This window comes from Ambystoma mexicanum, chromosome 1q (assembly GCF_040938575.1).
Source record: "Ambystoma mexicanum isolate Mex_15411 chromosome 1q, UKY_AmexF1_1, whole genome shotgun sequence".
Classification (NCBI taxonomy): domain Eukaryota; kingdom Metazoa; phylum Chordata; class Amphibia; order Caudata; family Ambystomatidae; genus Ambystoma; species Ambystoma mexicanum.
This window is the reverse complement of record NC_090922.1, coordinates 790,479,280-790,502,187: the sequence shown is the minus strand read 5'-3', so window position 1 is coordinate 790,502,187 and position 22,908 is coordinate 790,479,280. Positions and strand designations below refer to the sequence as shown.

Genomic DNA, 22,908 nt, shown 5'->3' with positions numbered 1-22,908 from the left:
GAATCTATGGGTAACTGTTGTCCCACATTGGCTGTATATATATTGAATAACTATTTGATTAGATTTCGGAGTGCAAATTGAGTCTTATTTTTATATATCCACCTGACTTTTTATCCTTCATAAAAGTGATGTTAGCCCCTACCATAGTGTGTGAACATTCCTTTGTGGGGAAGTTGGGATTCACCATTCCTAGGAATCAGTCTGCATCACCTTCTTTGCGTCTCAGCCTTTGCTGCTTGTCCATTGCTACAAATTGACAGCCTTTGCAGGGGTGCCCCTGTGCCTCTACCCCAACCACTTAGTGGGTTGTACTGCAGACACCCCCCCCTTTCCATTCTTTACACTTGCCTCTTACCTGTCTCCAAACCCAGCTCTTCTGAGTTCAATATCACCCTGGGGTAAGAAGAATCTGGTCAGAGGATCCCAAAATTCCCCCAAGGGAACACAGTTGTAACTGGCACACAAAAGAAAATGTAGACAAAGGAATGCTGTTTTATGTTTCTTTGTAGTTACATGTTCACTTTTCCTCTTTTGGTACTCAGTAGGGTTTTTTTTTTTTATATTTTAATTTTTTTTTAAGGGAATACACAAGACAATATATACAAATGAAACTAATCCTAGCAGCTGCATAATTCTAAATAACAAATATGAAAACGGATAGTCCTTGTATCTGCTTGGCTCTTCTTGATATTTAACTTAGTCTACGGGTCGATTCAGACCTGTTGCTGATCTGTGTCTCTGCATTCCAGACCCCTCCTCATATCCACAGGTCCAGTGAGTGCTTGTACCCAGCCAGCCAATGAGATCTGTCCCACTCGTGCATGCCAGCAATGGTCCAATCGGGGACCACGGTGGCTGTCATATTCTCGTGCACACCAGTTATCCTGGCACCAGTAGTGTGGATTGGGACCAGACTGTCCCAGCCCACTTCCTGGGTACTCACACACATGAACTGCAGTAGTCCACGAAAGAAGTAGCTTTCATGGGCAACTGCATGCCTAAATAAGGTAGTCCCGGGTCACGAAGACCAGGGGGGATGGCCAACGAACAAAATGGCCAAAGGGGTAGACAATTTGCCTCGTGGCATGGCCATGCCGGACACTGGCCGCAGTCATGAGCCAAACACAGCAAGCGTGGTATGGCTCAGTAAAAAGTTATAAAAATACAAAAAAAGCTTCTGCCATCACCAGTCCACTCCTAGGCACATTCACTCAAAAATGCTATTGTTTAAAAAGATGGGCCATTACGAAAAATGTATACATAATACATTTTACAAATATTTTTACAAATTTAAAATTTGCTGGAAATAAGCCTGTCTTTTGTTTTATTTTTAATTAAGCTTGGAGGCTGCCATTTTGTGAAATGAAGCAGCCTCCTCTGTTCATGTTAAGCTCTACTCTTGTGACACTAATCAAGCAAAAGCCCCCTTCTGGGAACTTTTGCTTATTACTGCCAGGGAGCAGAGAATGCTGTCTTGCTCCTGCCCTGTGCTGCTGGTGAGTGCTGCCACCTCCCCTTCTTTTTCTTTGTTTTTCTTCTTCCTGCTTCTCCCGGCCAAGGGGCGCCCGGAATACTTAAAGCGAAAGTCCCGGCAATTATAAGTACCAAGCCACATGGCGTACTTGGCGTGCAACGTTGTATTTGTAATTGCAGTGCCTTTCGTTTTAAGTCTCCCGGGCTGAGCTTGGGAAACTTAAATAAAACGTACCAGCAATTATAAATACCAGGCTGCTTGCTCCAGCGCGGAGTCTCCTTCCCCAGGGTTCCCATGGTTCAGGGTTCCTCGCATTCCGGTTCTGGCAGGACCAAGGCCTCTGAGGCTACCGGCTCCCAAGCCGAGGGGCCTGAGCCTCTTACGGGCAAACAAGGAACAGACCCGAGGCCTTCCAGGCTACTGGCTCCTAGGCTGATGGGATCTGGGGTCCTACCAGGCTGTCCATGGAAGGATAGCCACTTCCAAGAGTCTTTCCTCAGTTAGATCCAGCAGAGCTACCCTTCACAGGTGCGGAGGTCTCCCATTTTACCAGAGCTTGCTCCGAGGCAATCACCCAGAGAGTTTCCACTACTTCGGGTTCAAGACCCAAGCAGTATCCTCATGTGTCTCAGGCCTCTCCTTGCTCAGAGCCTATGCACCCTCTCTACCAGGATTTCAAATGCTGGAGCGGCACATGGTGTAACCTGCCAGGCAGGCGGCCATCTTGGATCTAGTTTGGGGCCGCTAGTGCTTTCGGCCAGCGAGTGCGCTTTGCAGGATGATTCCAGCTCCCTTCCCTCTGAAAGCAGGAGCAGATTCTACGGTGCAGATTTTTGGTCCCCTCAGTGGTAAATCTACCCATCACTTAAAGCTAGGCTAGGCGCACCCAGCGATCAGGAGCAGAGGCCCAGCACCTCGGAGGGCAGGGCCCCTAGGCACCCAGCGTCTAGTCACACTGCTTATTCAAATGCTTCCTCTTCCTCATGCGCCCCCCCCCCAAATGTAGGGGCTCCTGAAGGACATTGTGAAAGACATCTCCCAAGTGGCGCCACCTCAGACCCCTCCCATGGGTGGTACTCCTGTTCCCCTGGCACTTCCGGTGCCAGTCCCTCAACCGGTCCGGGGCCTACTTGTCCTACTGACCCCACCACCTCCTCCTGTACCACCAATGCCTCCCCCTCAACAGCAGTTGGACTTGTCTACGGCTCTGGACCTTGGGGCTGACCCCTCTGGCACCTGTGTCCCAGGGCCCGGATTCCCTTCAGCCTGTGAAGACTTCTGGTTGGGGGACGATGACAGGGCCTTGGCATCAGTTAAGGCATTTCATGACTGCCTTCAGGGCCTGGTGGAATTCTTCTGGGTCCCTCCTCATAAGGAACCCCCTAGGAATTTGGGTGCTTGCAGAGGTTTTAGGGGAAGCACACCACAGTCCGGTCTGGCATTCCCCTTCAGAGGATGTGCTGCAGGTGGCGTGGAAGGTCTGGAATAAGCCCACGGCCAACACCCATGAAATGAACAAGAAGTTGGACAGCAGGTTCAGGCTGAGGAACGGGGAGCCAATCCTCCTGGCCTCCCACCCACAGCTCCATTCCGCTGTGGTGGCTGCGGCCTCGCTATATTCTAAACCATCCTCGGTCTTCCTTGGGAGCCCCCTCCAGTTGCCTCTCGAAGGAGGACAAAGTCCTTGAGTCCTTGGGGAAAGCGCGCTGTTACTCCATCTCAGGACTGCATTTGTGGCAGGCCAAGGTGGACGCCCTCTTGGCTGCGGCTAACCAGAAGCTGTGGTGGAAGCTCTGGAAATTTCTTCCAGACTTCTCTTCGGGCAAACTACCCTCCTTCAAGGCCGATCTGGCAGATGCCTGGGCCATTGCGGAGGACCTCATAGAATCTTCTATCTGCCACATGGACACAGCCAGCAGAGGGCTGTGCCTTGTGGTTGAGATGAGGAGGAGTGTGTGGATGCACACCACAAAGTTCATCTGACGTGCAGCAGCAGATCCTATATCTGCCCTTCGAGGCTGCGGCCCTTTTTCATTTGTCCACTGATGACAAATTGACGAAGAAGAAAACATCCATAAGTCCTTGGCCATCTTTTCAAAGCCAGAAATCCTTCCCTCAATCCCAGGGTAGGACTGAGTTCAAACTCTGAACATTCTCCAGCCTCAGGAGGTTTAGCGACTGCTGTACTGAGGTTTGACCGGTTTCCCAGCGACAGCAGAAGGAAGCAGCAGAGGACGTTGCATGGGTTTTTCCACTCTCCCGCCTCTGCCCCCACTGCCAAGAAGCAGCGATGTCTGGGTCGGGGAGCACAGGTGGCTGGTGGGGGGGCTGTTTGGCTCAGTTCCAAGACACCTGGAATCGTCTTTTACAGCAGCCCATAGCTTCTATCTGGGCTCAGTCTTACTCTTCCTTTGTCTCTACCATACTCTCCTCTACGTCACATCGGGTCCCCAGCTCTTTTACGGGAGAGCCTGTCTCTATTGGAGATGCAGGTGATGGAACCGGTTATACAGGAGCTTCAGTTACTATTCCACAATTTTTTAGGTACCTTAGAATAACCAGTTTGGCCTCAGTGTAGTCCTGGACCTGTCATTTCTAAACCAGTATTTACTGCTGGAACCCTTGAAGACTTGCTCCTGCACACATAGCTGAGTCTCTGTGTGCAGAGGACTGGATGTGTTCCCTGGACCTTGGGGATGCGAACCTGCACATACCCATATAATCAACCTCAGATGTTGCTGCGGTTCACGATTGTCGTACCACTTCCAATACAAAGTGCTGCCCTTCAGCCTGAACTCTACCCCTCCTGTCTTCACGAAACTGAATGCAGTGGCAGGCCTTCTCGGCTTGGAGCGCCATCAACAGTTCCCTTATCTGGCCAACTGGTTGGTGAAAGTGGGATCACCAGAAGCGATGGTGCACTCCTGCCAGAGATTGGCAGATACCCTTCATCAGCTGGGGTTTTCCCTCCACCTGAGGAAATCAGTTATGCCCTTCTCAGGATCTGTTCTCCCTAGAGGTGTTTGAACCCCACGGTTCAGCGTGTGTAACCCATGCCCAACAGGCTGATGTCCCTCCGCAAGGCAGTGTGACAGTTTCTGGCAAACTCAACCACCTCTGCATGGTGTTTCCAGCATTTTCTGGGCCTGATGGCCTCCTGCGCGCTGACTGTACAGCACACTAGTCTCAAGATGAGGCAGCTCCACCTGGCTGCCAATTGGGATCAGGTGACTGGATCTGTTGGACAGGATCCCAATTCCACCGCTCCTTTTGCCTGATCTTTGCTGGTGGCTGATGGATGACCGGGCAGTGGTACTGGCCCTAAAGGCGTTTCTGTTGCTAACAGGGACAAGTCGGTTCTGGTCTGGATGGACAATTCTACCACAATATTTTACCTGAACAAGTTGGGGGGAGAAGGGGGCACCAGCTCTCTTCACCCCCCCAACTACCCTCCTTTGCATGGAGGTGGTTTTGATTTGGGAATGGTCCTTACAGAGAGGATTTGGATTTCGGCAGTCCTCCTACCGGGGGAAAACTATGTAGGAGCAGACCAGCTAAGTCGCTTGGGGTTCAACACCGAAGACTCCTTCTGGCTGTGTTGCAGGTTTGCAGACCTGGATTTGTTTGTATCCCCTTAGAATGCCAAGTGCCCCCAATTTGCATCATGGGCAGGTCTTGGGTCTCTGGGAGACTCCTTCCGGGTCTCTGTTGGCGTGGCTGCAGGTGTTGTTCCCGCCCACCCCTCTGCTCCAATGGACTCTTCGCAACTTCCGGGCCTCTGTGGGTTTTAGCCTCCTACTGGTTTCCCCCACTGGCCTTTGAAACCCTGGTTTTCGGATCTGCTGCATTTGTGTTCCCAGGTTCCCGTCCATCTTCTGATCCCCAGCACAAGCTTCCTGATAAAATTGGGTGGGGCAGTGGAGCATCATGACCTGGCAAAACTGGTCCTGGTGCTCTTGTTCCTGATCAGCGTAGGCTTCAGCACACTCAATTTTCAGATGACAACTGGGACATTAAGCAGGCCAGGATGCCCTGGACTTGATCCCAGGATAAGAGCAAATGGACTAGGTTCTGCAATTGGGCACGCCACAAGGGGCTGAACACAGTCTCCTGTCCTATGGATGACCTTTTGACTTTTTCGGTGCACCTGGCTTGTTCTGGAGTCCAGGTGGATTCTTGCCATACGTATTTAGGGGCAATCAGGTCTTAAAAGAATTCCCAAGCATGTTTTCGGCAGCCAACCCAATGGTTAAGGCTCACCTTAAGGGGTTGTCAATCTTTCCTCCAGTGCACAGGCTGCACCTGGTCTGGAACCTCAATGTGGTTCTGGCGGCTTTACAACGCAAGCCTCTTGAGCCAATGGCTTCTGTGGATGTCTGATTGGTGACAATAAAGACTGTTTTTTTGGTAGCTCTCAACTCTGCTTGCAGGGTTAGTGAGCTGCAGGTGTTGTCCTTGTGCGAGTCATTCACCACGCTTCACACGCACCCAAGTTTCTTGCCCTAGGTGGTAGCCTCATTTCATTTGAATCAAGAGATCTGCCTGCCGGTGTTCTTCCCGAACCCGCAATCGCAAGCAGAGGGGGCCCTGCATGCCTTCGACCTCAAGAGTCTTCATTTTTTATTTTTCTTGGACGAAATCCTTTAAGACATCCGAGGTGTTTTGTGACTTTTGGGGGCTCCTCCCCCGGTTCTCAGGCTTCTATCACCTGTTGGATAGTTCAGGCCATTTCGAGGGCGTACAAGGCCATGGGCAAACCTGTTCCTGAGGGGATTCATGCCCATGCGGTCAGAACAAAGGCCACAGGTGTCAAATTTCAGAGACCTGCTTCTTGTGATTTCCTCAGCATGATGGATATTTGGGCCACTCCAGCAGCCTTCTCGGGGCACTATTCCCTGGACACCAGCTCTGGGCACGATGCAGAGTTTGGCCAGGCGGTTCTGAGGAACCTAGATATGAGGCAGGTTGTCACAGCTTCACCCGATGGTCTTGTTAGGTGAAATCGCTTACAAGGATGCAGGAAAAAGGTAAGGGACGTATGCGTAATTAAAGTTACTCACTATATTGACTAGAGTACTTTTAGTCCATAGTCCCCTTTCCTCCATGCATCCCACCCACCTGCCCCTGCTAGTATACCAAGGGCTAAAATGTACTAAGAGTAGCCGGGCATCTAAGCGTCCGATGTGTACAAAGGAGTCTGAGGTGAGGTGCCGGAGGGTGGGTCCTCGGCGGGTTGTTGCCACGCCCGAGACCGCGCCTGACACTAAATTTAAATGTTGAGCTCAATTTTTCACTGGCAAAGGTTCCGGTTCCATCCCCTTATCGGGGGATGAAGGGGGACTATGGACTTATGACTACTATAGTCACTACGGTGAGTAACTTTAATGTATTCATGCACATTAAAAGATGCAGATTTACTTCTTCCGCTCATGCAGTAATAGTCTTCCTGTGGTACTATATGCACTACTGCTCCAAACGCATCCATGGAGCGGTGTAGGTGAAAGCTGGGGCACAAGGTCCTGTGTCAATTTCCTGTTTTTGTTGGCCATATTTGTCCTCTTTTTTTATTTATTTTTTTTTTTTTGGGAGTAAAAGTAGCCAAAACTCATCTGTAGGGCTGGTGGCAGTGTTGCTTGTAAGTTCCTATGGGAACTCTGAACTACCATGTACTTGGTTCCCCACGCACATCTGCGCATGCATCCCATGCAAGAGTGACTCTACAGCCAGTGGTGTCAGGCAAGCGGACAATGGGAAGATCTGGTAGTTGTCTCGCCAGCCCTCGTTCTCTCTGTGCAGTGGTGGTCAAAAGAAAACCTTCACCACCCCTGCAGTGGAAGCCACTCTCACGACAGATGCATTTGCAAGCCTGCTGCCCTGGTGAGTCGAACTATGCTTTAAGGCCCTCTGGGCCTCTGCTGCACCCAAGAAGCAGCATTTGTGTGCGCCCCATTATTTTTGGTACCCCTCCTTGGCCGCCGTTTCCCCAGCCCTCCCTCACCTCCCAACTTCTTCCACTGCCCGCCTCCCACTGTCCCTGATTGGCTGCCGACCCGCGCCCTCTCCCTGATTCTCCTTCCCTCCCAGCCCCCTGCTCCCATTGGTCCTCTCGGCCCTCATCACCGCTCCCCCCAGGGCAGCCCTCTGCCCGTGCAGCCCTTCGGCTAAGGGCCCCAAGGCAAAGGGTGGCTCCTACAAAGGCGGCTCCAAGATGTGTCTGCCGGTGTCAGCAGGGGAAGCCAATGAAGCCACCAGACACCGACAAAACTAAGTGTTGGCATGGGTGGGGGGTAGAGCAATTACTCTACTCCAGAAAGCTCTTGCCACTCTAATTTACCTTTAAATGGCCTAGACTGCTACAGACCTACACCATGCCATATTAGAGAGACATGTGACCACCTGCCTCTACCTATTCATGGCTGGACAGCAAACACCGTCTGCAGTATAATGTTAACTAGTACCATACCCTGAGAGGACCACAAAGATTAGCCTGCGCCAAATCTAGACAGAAATGTGACTGTCGGCATATGCCACACTTAGATGGAATTCTCAAAGTTAAGTATGCATTGCATCTAGACAGAAATGTGATTGTTAGCATATGCCACACCTAGTTGAATTCTGAAGCTTAGTCTGTGCCAAATCTAGACTGAAATGTGACTGTCAGCAAATGCCATACTTGGATGGAACTTCAGGAAAGTGATCGTTAGCATATTTGTTTCTTAGCATTCACCACACTTAGAATTCCGAACCTAGCTTGCATTGCATCTAAATAGAAACATTATACTGCATCTAAATAGAAATGTGACTGTTGGCATGTGTCACACTTAGATGGAACTTCAGAAATGTGATCGTTAGCATATTTGATTCTTAGCATGCACCACACTTAAAATTCCGAACCTAGCTTGCATTGCATCTAAATAGAAATGTGACTGTTGGCATGTGCCACACCTAGATGGAATCCCACTATTGCAAGGACAGCAATGCCAACTAACCAACTATTCCATCCCTCTGCATACACCTCTCAAACTATAACCAAACACAACCACAAGCCTAAAACGCAGCAATCCGCACAAACTTCACAACAATGCAACAACAAAACAAACCACACATAGACTTGCACAACAGCACACAATGACTACGGACCATAACACCCCAAGCCCAGCCAACGGACCCACCGGGCTGAGGTTGCCAACAGCACATCACTGCTCTCTTGCATGTTTCCAGCTTCTTCCCACTAACCCACCCCATCTCCTCCCCTTTTTCAGAGCTGCCAGTGCGCCAGGGGACCACTTCGGGGGTGATAGTGCACGGTACAAATGTCCTTTAACATTAACCTTTTCATCTTCAACAGACACTTGAACGTTTTATACTAATCTATAAGGTGCTAATAAAGTTAGTCTTTTGCTGACAATTGGATTGTAGTTCACTGAATAATTTCTATAGATAGTCCATTCATTTGCAAAATATATTTGTGCACTTACTTTCTGTTGCTCCACTGCCCTCCTTAGAGGTGTACCTTTGCTGTTAGGCCATGTTACTCTAGGTGAGTAATAGGACATCTGAGGGAATCTACACTTTAGCTGGATCTGGTTGGTGATCATGGTGCATTGAATACAAGCCCCAGGAAATCAAAAATGATGCATAACATTACTGTTTGTTGTTGGTTTCCTCTTTGCATCCGTTGCGATACTTATGAATTGTTTAGGCTGGCATTTTTTCTAAAGTAATTTCAATTGAAAATGATTAATACATAACTTCCAAACTGAATGCATGTTTCAAATTATTGCCTTTAGAGCTAGTACGTCTGAGCCACCAACAGCAAACATCAGACCAACACCTGTTGTAGCAACTCCAAGCAAAGCCACTGCTGCGGCCTTACCAAGCAACAAGCCTACTCCGAGAGCCAGTATCCGCCCAATGGTTACACCAGCCACTGTTAGCACACCCACTATGACGCCTACAGCAACAGTCATGCCTACCACCCAGGTGGAAAACCAAGAAGGTGAGCAATATTCATCCATGGTGATAGTTCCCACTTCAACCCACTATCTTCTGGATTGTTTTTATATTAGTACCCTTGGGAGAGCCGGGATTGTACCTTTTTTACCGACAATAAAGGTCCGCAAGGACCAAAATTTCTAAAAATGCTACCACCAAAGGCTCGAACACCAACAGTTCGAACCTTTCGTGGTAGCATTGCAAGTAAGTAGGGGTGTCTCCCGCAACAACCCGCTTGCTATACTTCACAGTATAATGAGCGGGTGTTGTGGGGGAAACCCCTGCAGCCCCGTAGTACGTACGTGTGTTCGCATGAGAATGGTGCAAACTTTTGGTAGTCCACACCTTTCGCATGCAAACGTTCCGACAGCGGCAAAATCAGCCGCGGTCGGGTCATGTAGATCCGGGAGAGCCATCAGCCAATTGGGTGGTCAGGAACGTGAGGATCTGACAGACATTGCCTGCTTTTGATCCTGACCACTTGGGCCTCTCCAGGAAAATAATCCTGTTTTGCTTGGTCCTAGCACCAATGGGTCCCCCTCCACTCTCCCTGTGGCCCTTGTGCCTGCACACTTCCTTCAGATTCGCTCCCCACCACCTTAGCTGTTGTTGCCTACTTGTCTCCTCAGATTAACTTGACAACCTCCACTGAGAGCTCCACCATGGAAATATGTAAGGGTCCATTTTCTGCAATGCAAGTCTTGGTTTGCATCTTTTCATTGTAGATTGGTCACATGCAAGTTGCACAAAGCAGATTTGTCCTGGGAAAAAAACAAAAAAAAAGAAATTGCTGGATGATTTCCTCTGGTCCTAATGGTGTTAACCCCAGGGTTTGGGCAGATGACATGGGAGTTCAGATTCATGCAGATACTGTTATTTCCTCTTTCTACCTCCAGACCTGGGAATTAATCCTATGTTGGAAGTCTTGGATTACAACGCTCTAGTCGTTCAATGTTTGAGTTGGAATTTTATCAGGAATTTGAGCTTTTTCAGTCTGACTGCACGTCAAAAGGCAGACTTATTTGGACAGAGCAGAGTTTCAGCTCTGAAAGATGTTCAAAATGGCCATTCTGAGCATTAACTTTAACTTCTAATGGATTCCTTCCTCCCACATATTCCTCATCTGATATAGGAATCCCAGCTGCTCTTCAGCAGAAGCTTTTTTCCACCGCTAAGGGGCACAGCGCAGCTCTGTCTGCTCCACTTGACTCCTCGGCAGTGGAGGTTTCAGAGGGTGGGGGGTGGGGGGGTGGGGGTTGTCTCAGGGGGGTGTGTGTGTGTGTGTGTGTGTGTGTGTGTGTCTGTATAAAATGATGTGCCCTGTGACCCTAGTTCCTTTTTTATGCGTACTGTTAGCTTCAACAACAGCACTTTAGTAGAAGTTTGCTATTTCGTGCAATGCCTAATTCAATGACCTCTGGGATTAAGCCCTGCATAAACTGGAGACGTCAAATGTCATTTTCCGACCCGCATAGGATTTGTTTATACTGTTTGGGGGGGGGGGGGAGGACACAACACGCACGACTGCAGGTCATATCAGTCGATTAACTCTACAGAATTTCAGGAGCAGGCAGAGGAATTCTTCACCTTTTTCCACAAGGAATGCGACTTCAAATTTAGTTTGAGTACACCCAGCGCAGAGCACTAAACTGAAGAAAGTCCCCAGTCTACAAGGACAAAATGAAGCAGTGCAAGAGGTCGCACTTGCACAGCAGTACTGCAGGTACCATTCCCAACCCAATCTTCAAGGCTGCAGGAATGGCAGACCTTTTGGCTTAAGATGCTTATATTTTTTCCAAGATCCTGTGGGCTTTGGCCTTAGCTGTGCCAGTCGGGTCTATCACGCTCTGACGAGCTGGAAAATACCCTGCAAAAGACCACAACTACCTTAAGGCTCAGCCATAGCTCCTAGAAGAAGTTTACTACACTAAACCACTCTGTATTCTGACATCAGTGCCAGTTGTATGCTCGATTCTCCACAACTCCAAAGGCATATCCTTGCAGCAATACTCCTTGTGAGTAAACTTCTCTCCCTATGGGTGTATTCATGGGTAACTTGGAGGACATATTTGATGAGCGGTGTGATTCGCATCACCTTTGTGCTTGAACCTTTGTGCCCAGAGCAGTCAGGGATTATCCTTAGGTGCTTTCTAGTGAGTAGTTTTTGATGGACCTTGCTGCCCCCTTACAAGAGGCAAGTGAGCTGTACGTGTCTCTAGAGTTAGACATGCTCTTCATCAACTCTGGGGAAGCCTGGGTCTTCATTTCAATACCTGATGGCTAAGGCAGTAGAGACCTTGGGTTTATTGGCCATTTCCAGGCCAAATGTCAATTTAAGCTGATGGACACTCTTAATGAATGTCCAAAAGCCGGACTATACTGACTTTTAAACTGACAGTAGAGGCTTCAGTCCCCTGGTTATGGACAAAGCAAATCTTGGAACTGCACGAAATAGCATACCTGGCTGTTCTTTCTTCACAAGCATCCCTTGAGAGCCTTGTGGTCCAAGTTGCCACAGCGCGGCCGAAGATGGCCACCTTCCAATCCTTTCCTCCTGACGGATAATAAGAGGCTAGATGCCTGGAAGATGAATGTTTTTGGCTTGGCAGTCTGGGCATAAGGATCATCAATGCCTCCTGTGCCCTGGCCAATTCTCGTTTCGTCTTTGGTCTGCAGTTTTGCGCATGACAGAGCACCTACCTTCGTGAGAAGACTGGGCTTCGAAGTCATGGTCCATGATGCCAAGGAGGCATTCTGCCAAATTCTAGTCTCTTCTGGCCATGGCTGACCGTATGACACACACTATGGCTACAGGGATGGTGTTGAGGAGGTGCTTCTGGATAAGGACCTCCATTACTCCCCAGATGTTCAGGCTAAGCTCTTGGACATGCCTTTTTGAAAGCAACAACCTGTTTGGTGCCATGGCCGATTGTTAGCGGAGTTTTCCTGAAGTCCTACTGGCAGTAATACTTTAGTAAGCTATCCCAGTGGTTTGTAGATCCCCCAACTCTTAGTATCAGTCTGTATTACTCAGGACCTTGCTAGAGTGGCAGAGTAGTCCAGCGTATCTTGAGAGGAAGATGTGAGCTGTAGCGTAGTACACTGAATCTAGTTACAGGCACAGCAAAGAAGCACTTACACTTATTAGTTGGCTAAAAGTATATTTTTATTATATTCACACCAGAATCACTTTAAATACTTACGACGTTTATACTTGAACACTTAGCAATACTTGATAATACACTTCAAAGGGCACTTTAACTTTTGTGTTTGTTCGCAGTTAAATTTGTAGCAATATTAAAAGGGAAAAGACAATGTTATCGTATTATCGGTTATTGTGCACTCATGCGGTTTATACAGTAATGCATTTACTCTGCAAGCGCATATAGTAAAGTCAATTAAAGGGAGAAACCTGGTTAATGTAGCATGAGCTTGGTTCAAGGTTCTAGAGAGGGTTTCTTTGCATAGTAAGTCCTTTTAAGTCCCAAAACGCAACCCTAGCTAAAGGCATTTCAGAAAGGGCTTGAAGTCTTGACAAGCAGCGAATTGTGATGAGTTCCTGTGGATTTCTTCCGGTCTCTAGTGTTATTGAAGCAGCATTTTAACAACTAACAAGGAAGACCTTAAAACTGACTTGAGGAAGAGATGCAAGCACCGGCTTTGGTCTGAGGGAAGAGGGGGGTTGCCCTGGACACCTACTTGCATTCCAACATTCTGAAGCGACTTGTTGGACTTAGGTAAGCATTTTCCCCCCACAGTACCTTCGGTTAGAAGAAAAAGTTTGTGCAGGGTGCTCTGTGATGTTGCAGCTCTGGACTCAACCTCCGGATACCTTTGTCTGATGACTGAAGGCAGGACAATGGACGGGACCTCTTAGCAGCAGACTCGAGGGAGGACCCATATCAAGACTTTCAGCCACTTTGGGCTTCACTCTGTGGTTTTGGCGTCTTCTCTGCAGCACCAACAAAGGACACAATCAACCGGTCAGTCTTCTTTGCTTCCTACAGTCCCACACTCTAATAAGGGGGTCTGGGTGAGTTGGTTCGGGTCCCTGGAGTGTCCTTACGGGTTCAGCAAAGATTTGGACAGATTCTGCCTTTCCACGACGATGCACTCAAAATGGGCAGCAGGTCTCCTGTTATTAGGGTTCCGCAGTTCTCCATTCAAAGTTCTTCTCGGGACTAGTTGTACCCACCAGCCAAAGGAAAGGAGTTGTCGTCGGAGGTCCTCTGTCACACAGAAAAAAGGTTCAGTACAGCAGTGGTCGCTTCACGGTGCTGCAAAGGCTCTGCGGGCGTCTGATTTTCTTCAGTTACTCCAGCTTCCAGTGGTCGACCTGCTTTTAATGCCAGAAGCCTCAACTTGTATACAGCCCAGCACACACTCCTCTGCAATCGCTCAGAATTTTACAGAAAGCGGCGTTTGGATGTCCAACCAGGACAGCCAAACCCCCTGTGGGAGCTGGACCTATTCAGCCACTCTAGCAGACAAAGGACAGGGGGGTTGAAAACTCCTCCCCCCACTTCCTGCCTGCCCATACACTCTGGAGCATAAGCGGGGATACCCAAGGGTTCCCCCCAAAGGCAACACATCCCCAGCCTTCACCCCCCCACACCCAGAATGGTAGAAGGTTTAACAAAGAACACTAGTAATGATGAAAAAACAAGAGGCCCCAAGTTGGTACTTGGCTGGCCCTATTGTGCACTACCCAGGCTATGGACATAGAATGCAGTATAGAAAATACACAATAGTTGGTAGCACACGTCCACTGTCACCAGCCATGACTAGGAGATTATATGTGACTGAAAAGTCACAGGAGTAGAGAGAGGGGGATACTAGGCACCCCTTTGGCATGCCACTGAAGGTGGTGTCTGCCAATCTCTCAAACTATAGAGTTTTGTGAGAAATACAAAGTTCTCCAGCATGGGGTCTGGCATGGATTCACAATCTCATGAATATTCCCAGTCAGGCTGGGAATCCTTGGTAAAGAAAATCAGTTTAATTTCTGAACTGTCTTTCACCTAACCAATCACTGAACTCCTGGGTTTTACTGCCCCCAGCCAATGACTGCCCTCTACCTAAACCCCTCCTCTGGCAGCCGTGTTCAGATTTGTACAGCACGTTCAAGTGTTGGGAGTCCTTGTGCTTGGTGCTAAAGCTTTTACTGCATTTTTAGCTTTTTAGAAGAGTTTTTCTCAGACCGAAAAATAATCGAGCACCAGTGCTCCATCGATCTACCTTCCGACTAACTGGGATCCGTTTTTCAGAGTCTTCTACGCCCCTCAAGGGCGAATTTCGACAAGTTTCTTCGTGGAGGAGTCTTAAAGGCCTACACCGCGTGGATCATGGCGGACGAGAAGGATCCCCCCCTTGTTAGGCAGAAACCTGTGGACCACTTAGGGACCACTGCAAAAGATTTAAGACTACAGGTGTTTCGCAGTAAACCCACTTGGTAGCAGTCTGTACCACACAGATTCACTTGGTAGCTGTGGCTGAGGAGTCAGACTTAACTCAAGAAGAGTTAGGCATTATGTAGAGTATACACAATAGGTACAGACACACAGTACTACAAACAAACACTGACCAGAGCTTTGGTGTAAAAGTATATAATTATTTAAAAACACACTTGTGATTTACACTAGCAAAAACGAGGTAAGTAATTCAGCACACAGTCACTATCATATATATACAACCCTATTCACTTATTAGACAAGTCTTAGTGAGAAACACCACTTATTTTCAGACAGGTGAGCGCTTAATATAAGATGACGCTCTAATAAGTTGTAAAGAAAGGGAGGGAAAAAAGGCAGAGTTAAGGAAGCACACAAGTTTCAATACTTTTACAAAGGACCACAGTAAGTCAGGATAAGCAGAGTTATACTGGAGAGCAAGGAAGTCAATTGCAAGGCCCACTCTTGGAGAGAGAGAGCAGAAGGGGTCCAGGTTCACACAGTGGGGTTATGCCCAAAGAGTCTTGTAGATAGTTTGCACAAAAAGGATGAAATTCAAGTCAGGAAAAGTTAGCTAGGTTGTCCCAGGCTAGCCCAGGTTAGAAAGTCGAGGCTTTACTGTCACCCCGAACGATCTGTCGCAAGGGAAGCCAGGCGGGACACAGTACCTTAAGTGTGAAGGGAGCTCCAGCGGGGGCAGTTGTTCCTGGCAGCAGGTGCAAGTCGGTGTTTCGTCTAGAGGAAGAAGAGGTCTTGCCGTGGAGGAAAGATGAAGGTCGTTGCACTGCCAGGGAAGAAACCAGCCGCGGAGTTCTCCGGTTAAAAGGCACTACCCTTCTCTTTGCGGTAGTGGTAAACCTTGGTATTCCGGTTGCCGGGGTGCTTGGCACAGGCAAGGCGGCCACGAGATGCTCCAGGAAGGTGAAAAGAAGGCAAAACTGGTTATCCCCACCAGTCAAAGGAAGAAGACTCTCCGGACTGGAGATCTCCTCTGTCGTCGGGAAAGGCGGTGAGACGGTTCAGCAGGGCTCCACCGGTTGTGTCGTCGTTGCAGGTCGGCTCAGCTTCTCCCTCCTCGGATTCTTAGGTCCTTTGGCGACTTCTGAAGTTCCAGTCCCCAAAGCCCTGCTTTTATGCAGCACACCCCCATTCACTCAGCCTAGCTGTCAAACATGCTAAGTGGTGAGCCGGCCGGCTCACCACTTGGGCCAATCACACAACAGTGCGACTTGAGTTACCAAGGTAACTCAGCCCAGGGTGCTTAAACCCCCTCCCGCACCCCCTGTTGTCACCAGACAGAGTGGCACCACTTTTGGAGGCTTCTGTGGAGAAGCCCGCCAAAAAGTGGAACAAAGGGCTCGACTTGGGCTGGAGTCGCAGAAGAGAACACAAACGCCATTTTGGAATAGAGTTCTGGCAAAAAATACCAACCCGGAGAATTAATATTAAATAAATAAACCAGCGGTATGTTCGAGGCTATAAGAATTAAATAAAGTTGGTAGCCTCGAACAATGGGAAAATCCCATAGAGATATATTCGCGGTCGAATATAAAAAGTAGTATCCACTGCCACCAGCCAAAACTCGATCAGGGGGCACGGCGACGTGCCCCCTCGAACAACAGACCCCGGGGAAATCCAATTGCCCCGACCAGTACGTCCACAATATGATGGTTTGTACTGGTTTCTGTTCATAATTTGGGACTAGTAAAGCCAATGGTGACTTTACATGCCCTGGGAGACAGTAGTCAGTCCCTGGGTATGGAGTCTATGTTGGGGAGGTCGCTACGACACCCCTGGGTTACGGCACGGAGGGTGCTGTTACCCACATCAAAAACACGAGACCCTACGGAGTAAAAGGCCCCATAGCCCATAAAACACATTGAAAGTTAAAGAACACCTCAAATCATGTCTAATAAAAAATAAACCCCAAAAATCCAGCAAAGCTGCTGGGGGACTCGCTAGGTTTGGGAAATTAGCCTTACAGGGAATTCTCCCTAACACCCCTCTCTTCAAGCTTTGTACCGTCTGCGGAATGTTTATATGGACGATAAACATTCCCAGTGCCATTACTGCCTGTACACGACGCACAAGGAGGAAGATTGTGCAATTTGCTGTGAACTCTCGACTCGCACGATGAAGGATCGTCATAGACTGCTGGAGTGGCTACAGGCCAAGGCCTCTGCACTGGGTGGGTCCCAGGAGCCTGCCTCTCCCGGATTCGGGAATGCTGAGCAAACTTTTAAGTCCTTTGAGGGCGCCCCTCCCGCGGGGGTCCAACAAAAGGCTAAGCACTGCAAGTCCACCGCCATCGGGAGCGCCGTTGCGGCTGGCTCCTCGGTGGCCAGAGCGCGTCCAACATCTCCAGCGACTTCAATCACCAGTCAACGCTCAGGATCTTTGTCCAAGGGGAAGTCGGACCATCCAAACTGAAGGTGGACCCAGGGACGACCAAGGAGAAGTCGAAAGCCAACCTGCCCTTGCTGGAGAAGGCCAAGGGGGACCGAGGCTGCGACCCTCCCCCCTAAGGAGAAGGCTAAGCAGGACAAGGGTCCGGTCATGACCGTGAAGGCCCGGTGAAGGCTCTGCCTTCCATCGAGGAGGTGGCGTCCCTTTCGAAGGCTGCAGAGGCGAACCTGCAGGGCACCCTTCCAAAGACAAGAGTTTCCCTTCCTTCCAGGAGGGAGGCTTCGTTCCGGCCCATTGAGAAGACCCCGGATAAGAAGATGCCTGTCATCTCCCCGGAACTGTCCCCTATGGAGGCAAAGAAAGGCCGGGGAGGTGGGTTGCAAAGGTCGACGGGGCACAAATTTCTCCTCAGAGGAGCAGCTCGTCTACCTTCAGATCATCCAGGAGGGTGAAGACGACTACGGAAACATCAGGGTCACGGCCTAAGACGGGGCGCCGACTTGGGCACTATGAAAGTGACAATGAGGAAACCGTCTAGGAAGGCGACAGTGCCTCAGGACGACGAGGGACTTGGCTCTCTTCCTGCGCCCCAGCTTCCTATTCCACCTCTGCCTCAGCAGCCCCATAGAGACCTCTCTGTGGTCATTCTCTCTACTCTACATATTCTGGTATTCTAAGATACAGAGGAGGATGCCGGTTATGCCGACGGCTCCGGTGGCGTCGGAACCTCTGGCGACGGGGGAACCGCCGACCAAGAAGAGGAAGAGGCAACCACTGCCTCCTTGCCGCCCTAGCCACCCCGAGAGATGAGCCAGATCCTGACACAGCAACGACGACGGGTACGGATGACGACAGTGGGATGGGGGTCCTTCCGTCGCTGCTACCCAGATCTTCCCCTGCTGGACGACATAGGCTAGTTTCATGCAATGATCTCCAGTGCTTCAGAGATTTTCCAGCTCACGCCGGAGGAGTAGGAGGGCTTCTTGTACCAGTGCCGGGAGGCAAAGAGGAAGACCATCCTTTCAGTCCCACTCCTGGATGACATTTAGGGTGAAGGCCTGTCTCTCATGAAGAACCCTTCTACGGGCCCCAGTGAAGAGGGACAGTCTCGAGAAGAAATACAGGGTTCCAGGCTCTGCACCCAAGTGCTTGTGGGCCAATCCTTCCCCGGACTCGGTGGTCTCTGCAGCGGCCAAGAAGTCGTTGGCTGCTTAATTGGCAGCATCCACCCCTACGGACAGTGAGGGCAAGAAGTTGGATGCTATGGGATGACGTGTTATCTACTCAGCAGTGACGACCATCAAGGCTGCCAACGCCCTTGCAATCGTAGCGTTCTATAACCGGGAGCTGTGGTTCAAGCTCGCTCCCCTTCTGGACTCCTCCGCCACCAACTTTCGACAGGACGCCCAGACAAGGGTTTTGGACATGCCCTTTGATGGAGACAATCTCTTTGGGAAGGCTGTAGATGAGTCTCTACAGGCCATCAAGGCTGACACGAAGACGACACGTGCCCTAGGCGCACTACAGCAACGAAAGCCATCCTTTCGATCTCCAGGAGGCAAGTGTTAGGCAGAAATATATGCAGTACCTTTTGTGAACGCTACACACAATTAAGACTACAAGTGACAGTACAATTTCACCTTTGGTACAAGCCTGTAGTACACAGTTATAGTGCTAGCAGTAGCGGAGCAGCAAGACTTATCTCAAGATTGAGCGAGCAGTACAAATAGTTACACAAGGACAGCAATTACTATAATTCAGGCAAACACGGACTCATGGTTTCTAAGTAAAAGAATATATATTTACTTAACAGTTGTATAACATTTCACTATTCTAAGCAAGTCAAAAATCACAATCATAAATAATGCACACCACTTCCCTTAAATTCCAGACAAGTTAAACTCACAAAATGAAGTGGGAGCAAAATGACATTCCACCAATTTAAAACTGAGGAAAAGACAGTTATTAGAAATTAGGCAAAACCAACAAGTACATACTCTGGGTAATTGAACGAGAGACTACAGTGAGGAGATCAGCTAGAAAAGGCTTAGGGCCAAAGTCAATGGGTCAAAAGTCTTTTACTCCGGATCACACAGTTTAGGGTAGTTCGCGGCACAGATTCCGGACGAGATTGGTGTTGGGGAGAATTCTCATTCTATGGCTAATTTCCCTTACCTATAGAGTCCCCCAGCAGCTTTGCTGGATTTGAAGGGGTTGTTTCTTTTCTCCTAAGAGTGAGACTCTTTTTCCCACTCTTAGGGATTTTTGCTATGTGTTTTCTAGGCTATTTTTGTGCTTAATGTCTATGGGGTTTTTCTCACTTCCGTCGGAACCATCTTTATTCACATGTTACACAGCACACTCCGTGCAGTGACACAGGGGTGTCGTAGCGACCCCCAAACATAGACTCCATACCCTGGGACTGACTACTGTCTCCCAGGGTTTATAAAGTCCCAATTGACTTTACTATTCAATTTTTATGAACTAAACCAGTACAACCCATTTTACTATGGAGGTACTGGAAAGGGTTAATTGTTTTTCCCTTATGCTCATTTTCGAGAGGGTACCGTCCAGTCCCTCTCAAAAGTTTATGGCTGGTGGCAGTGGTTACTACCGTAAATATTCGACCGCGAATATGTCCCTATGGGATTTTCCCATTGTTCGAGGCTACCACATTTTTTGACAGCCTCTAACATAACGCCGGTTTATTTTTATGTTAACTTTACTCCGGTAGGTTTTATTTGCTAGAACTTTAATATAAATTCTTTCTTGTGTCTTTCTCTAAATCACCCAGGTTGGGGATCCTTTGTTCGTCCTTTTGGCGGGCTTCTGCCAAGAAGCCCTCCTTTTGGCACCACTGAGTCTGGGGTGGGTCCATTGTGTGGGAGGGGGAATAGAACCCCTAGACAGGGTTGTCTCAGCAACCCATGTCACACTCTATCTTGATAGGCTGAAGGGTCTCCCGCCAAGGATTACCACTCCACTGTGTGAGTGACAGCTAGGCTGTATGAATGGGGCTCTTTTTGCATAAAAGCAGGGTCCTGAGGACTGGAAGAGCAAGACGTCGCCACTGGAACTAAGAAGCCGAAGAGGAGAGAAGCCAAAGACCCCTGAAATGACTGAACCACTGGTGAAGCCCTGCTGCAGCGTCTCACCACTTTTCACCACATGACGAGAGAAGAGCTTCATCTGTAAGAGCCTTCTACCCTTGAGCTGGTGGGGCCAACCAGTTTGCAAATCGCCTTCCTGGACCTGCCTTGGTCGAATCGCCAGTACCCTGTACTCAGAGGCTGGATAACCAGGCACCAGTCCACCCGGACCGCGATTTAAAGGAGCGTACCTTTTATTCGTCGGGCAGCACCGCGGCTGGTTTCATCCCTGGGTAGTGCAGTAAATCGAACCTTCCTCCACGACGAGAGCCTCTCTTCCTCTGCTGGATCCCCCGAACTGCAGGAACTACCCGGAACAACCACCACCGCAGGAGCCACTTCAATTTAAAGGTACATTGTTCTGCCTGGCCGCCCTTTCTTCGCGCTAGCACTAAAGGTGTTTTAAATCCTTTACCTACCTGTTGGGTTGGCCGCCCCTCTCTCAACATTCTTTCACCTTCTGCATCCACCTTTTCAAAATCGTTAACCAAAAACTTGACTGCAGCTACAAGGACATTTTTCTCCTGGGCCCTTGCCCTGTACCACTGACTCTGGCACAGGCCTTTTGACTCTGGCTAAATTTGTTAGAACTGCCTTCTCTAGATTGCTTCTCAACTAGAACTGTGTTGGTGCACCTACTTATAACCACCTTTTCCTTCCCCTTTTTAAAACTTGTGAAGTGCCGTTTTGCTCAGTTTTTATTTAAGTATTTTCTATACTGATGCACTGTCTGGCTTAAACTGGTTCACAAACGTATGGGAAGTGTTGCTAGGGTGTGTAAGAAGATATTTCTGAATAACTTGTGCTTTCCCTCCCTTGTGCGAAATTGTTAGAGTATCCCTTGTGTGGGGTCTTCCCTGTGCCGTTTTGCTCAGTTTTCACTCGTTCACCTGGTCTTCAATTTAACTAGTGAGTGTGTATATTTTTCTTTGGCTTATTTTAACTTGCTTGATGACTGTGATGAATATGTTTTACTACAAGTGTATAAAATAAATATATATCTACTTTTTAATTCAAAGCTTTGGTTGGTGTTTCCTTGTGCCATAGTAGTGTAGGCCTATTGTGTAAACCCTGAATACTGCTAATCTACCTCTTGAGATAAGTCTGACTGCTCAGCCACAGCCATCAACTAAATCTTTGTGGTACAGACTGATACCAAAGGGGGGTTTATTGCTCTCAACTATAGTCCTAATCTTCTGTAGTGCTCCCTAAGGGAACTGCACAGGATTCTGCCTAACAGTTGGTTGGTAGAAAGGTTAGTTCAAAGAGAAGGACAAGCCCTCGGATTGGAGAGATTTCTCACACTTTCACTGCAGCTGAGCGAAGCGCACAACCGGATTTGCACAGGACCTTAAAACGGAGAGGGGGCTGTAGCTGAGGCAGACGTTTCTGGTAGTTCCTGCAGGCTCATGGTTCCTGAAGTTACTGTCGGACTGATCAGAAGTAGGAAGACTGAAGGGTTCTGCACTACCCAAGGAAGAAATCCGCAGCAGCGCCAAACAACTATTAAAAGGTGCGCTCCTTAAAACCCTAGCAGGGTCCGACCTTCCTGGCTATCCGGCCCACTGTAGCTCTGTACAGCGAATTAGACCAGAGGAGGTGTTCTGGCTTGTAGTTTAGGCGAACTGGTTGGTCCCACCAGCTCAAGGGAAGACGTTTCTTGAAGGATCTTCTCTCTCATCGGATTCTGGCGATTTGGACCTGCAGCAGGGCTTCACCGGGCGGTTCAGTTGTGGTAGGGGTCCTCTTCTTCCAGCTCCTCGTTGGTTCACACAGCAGGGTGGCTGGCCTGGCAAGGCCAGTCCCCTTAGCCAATCAGACAAGAGTGTGACTTGGGTTACCAAGGGAACCAGTGGCAGGGGTCCCAAGATCCCTCCCTCACAACCTGCCTACCTAGACTATCAGTCGCCTTAAGGAGGGCTTCTGTGCAGAAGCCTTCGAAAGGACAGCGAACAAAGGAGTCATCCCCGGTTTGGCGCGCAGAGAAAAACATGAGAGACTTTAACAAAAAGAAATGGCGACTAAACCCAGCCAGAACCAAAATAAAATGTATTTGGTCAAGCAGGTTTATGTTCGAGGCTAACATAATAGCCTGAAACATTACCACGTTTATATTAGATAATCACAGTAGTAAAGTTAGGGTAGAGACCACTGCCACCAGCCAAGTCTTAATGTTAAGGGAATGAAACAAGGCTCCAAGAGGTACAGGCAAAAAGGGATAAGAGTTAACCCTTTCCAATAATCCATGTAACATGGGGTGTACTGGGTCTGTGGTTTAAAGTTACTATATAAAGTGAATGGCAACTTTACCTGTTTCTGGGGGACAGTAGTCCGCCCCAAAAAAATTGAGTCAGGGGGAAGTCTCAAAGACAACCCTGTATCACTGCACTGAAGCTGCTGTGTAACACACCAAAGTGGTGCATATGGAGTAGGT

The 22,908-nt window shown here is 48.9% G+C and overlaps 1 protein-coding gene across 4 annotated transcripts in view; it reads left to right on the top strand.

Moving 5' to 3' along the window:
- The window catches only part of TPR (translocated promoter region, nuclear basket protein), a 2,097,972-nt gene that overhangs the window by 1,349,251 nt on the left and 725,813 nt on the right, over positions 1-22,908 (top strand). For all 4 annotated transcript variants that reach the window (XM_069641376.1, XM_069641377.1, XM_069641375.1 and 1 more), the window contains exon 36: positions 9,265-9,473. In XM_069641376.1, coding sequence (XP_069497477.1) covers positions 9,265-9,473 — 209 coding nt within the window. The remainder of the gene's footprint in view (positions 1-9,264; positions 9,474-22,908) is intronic.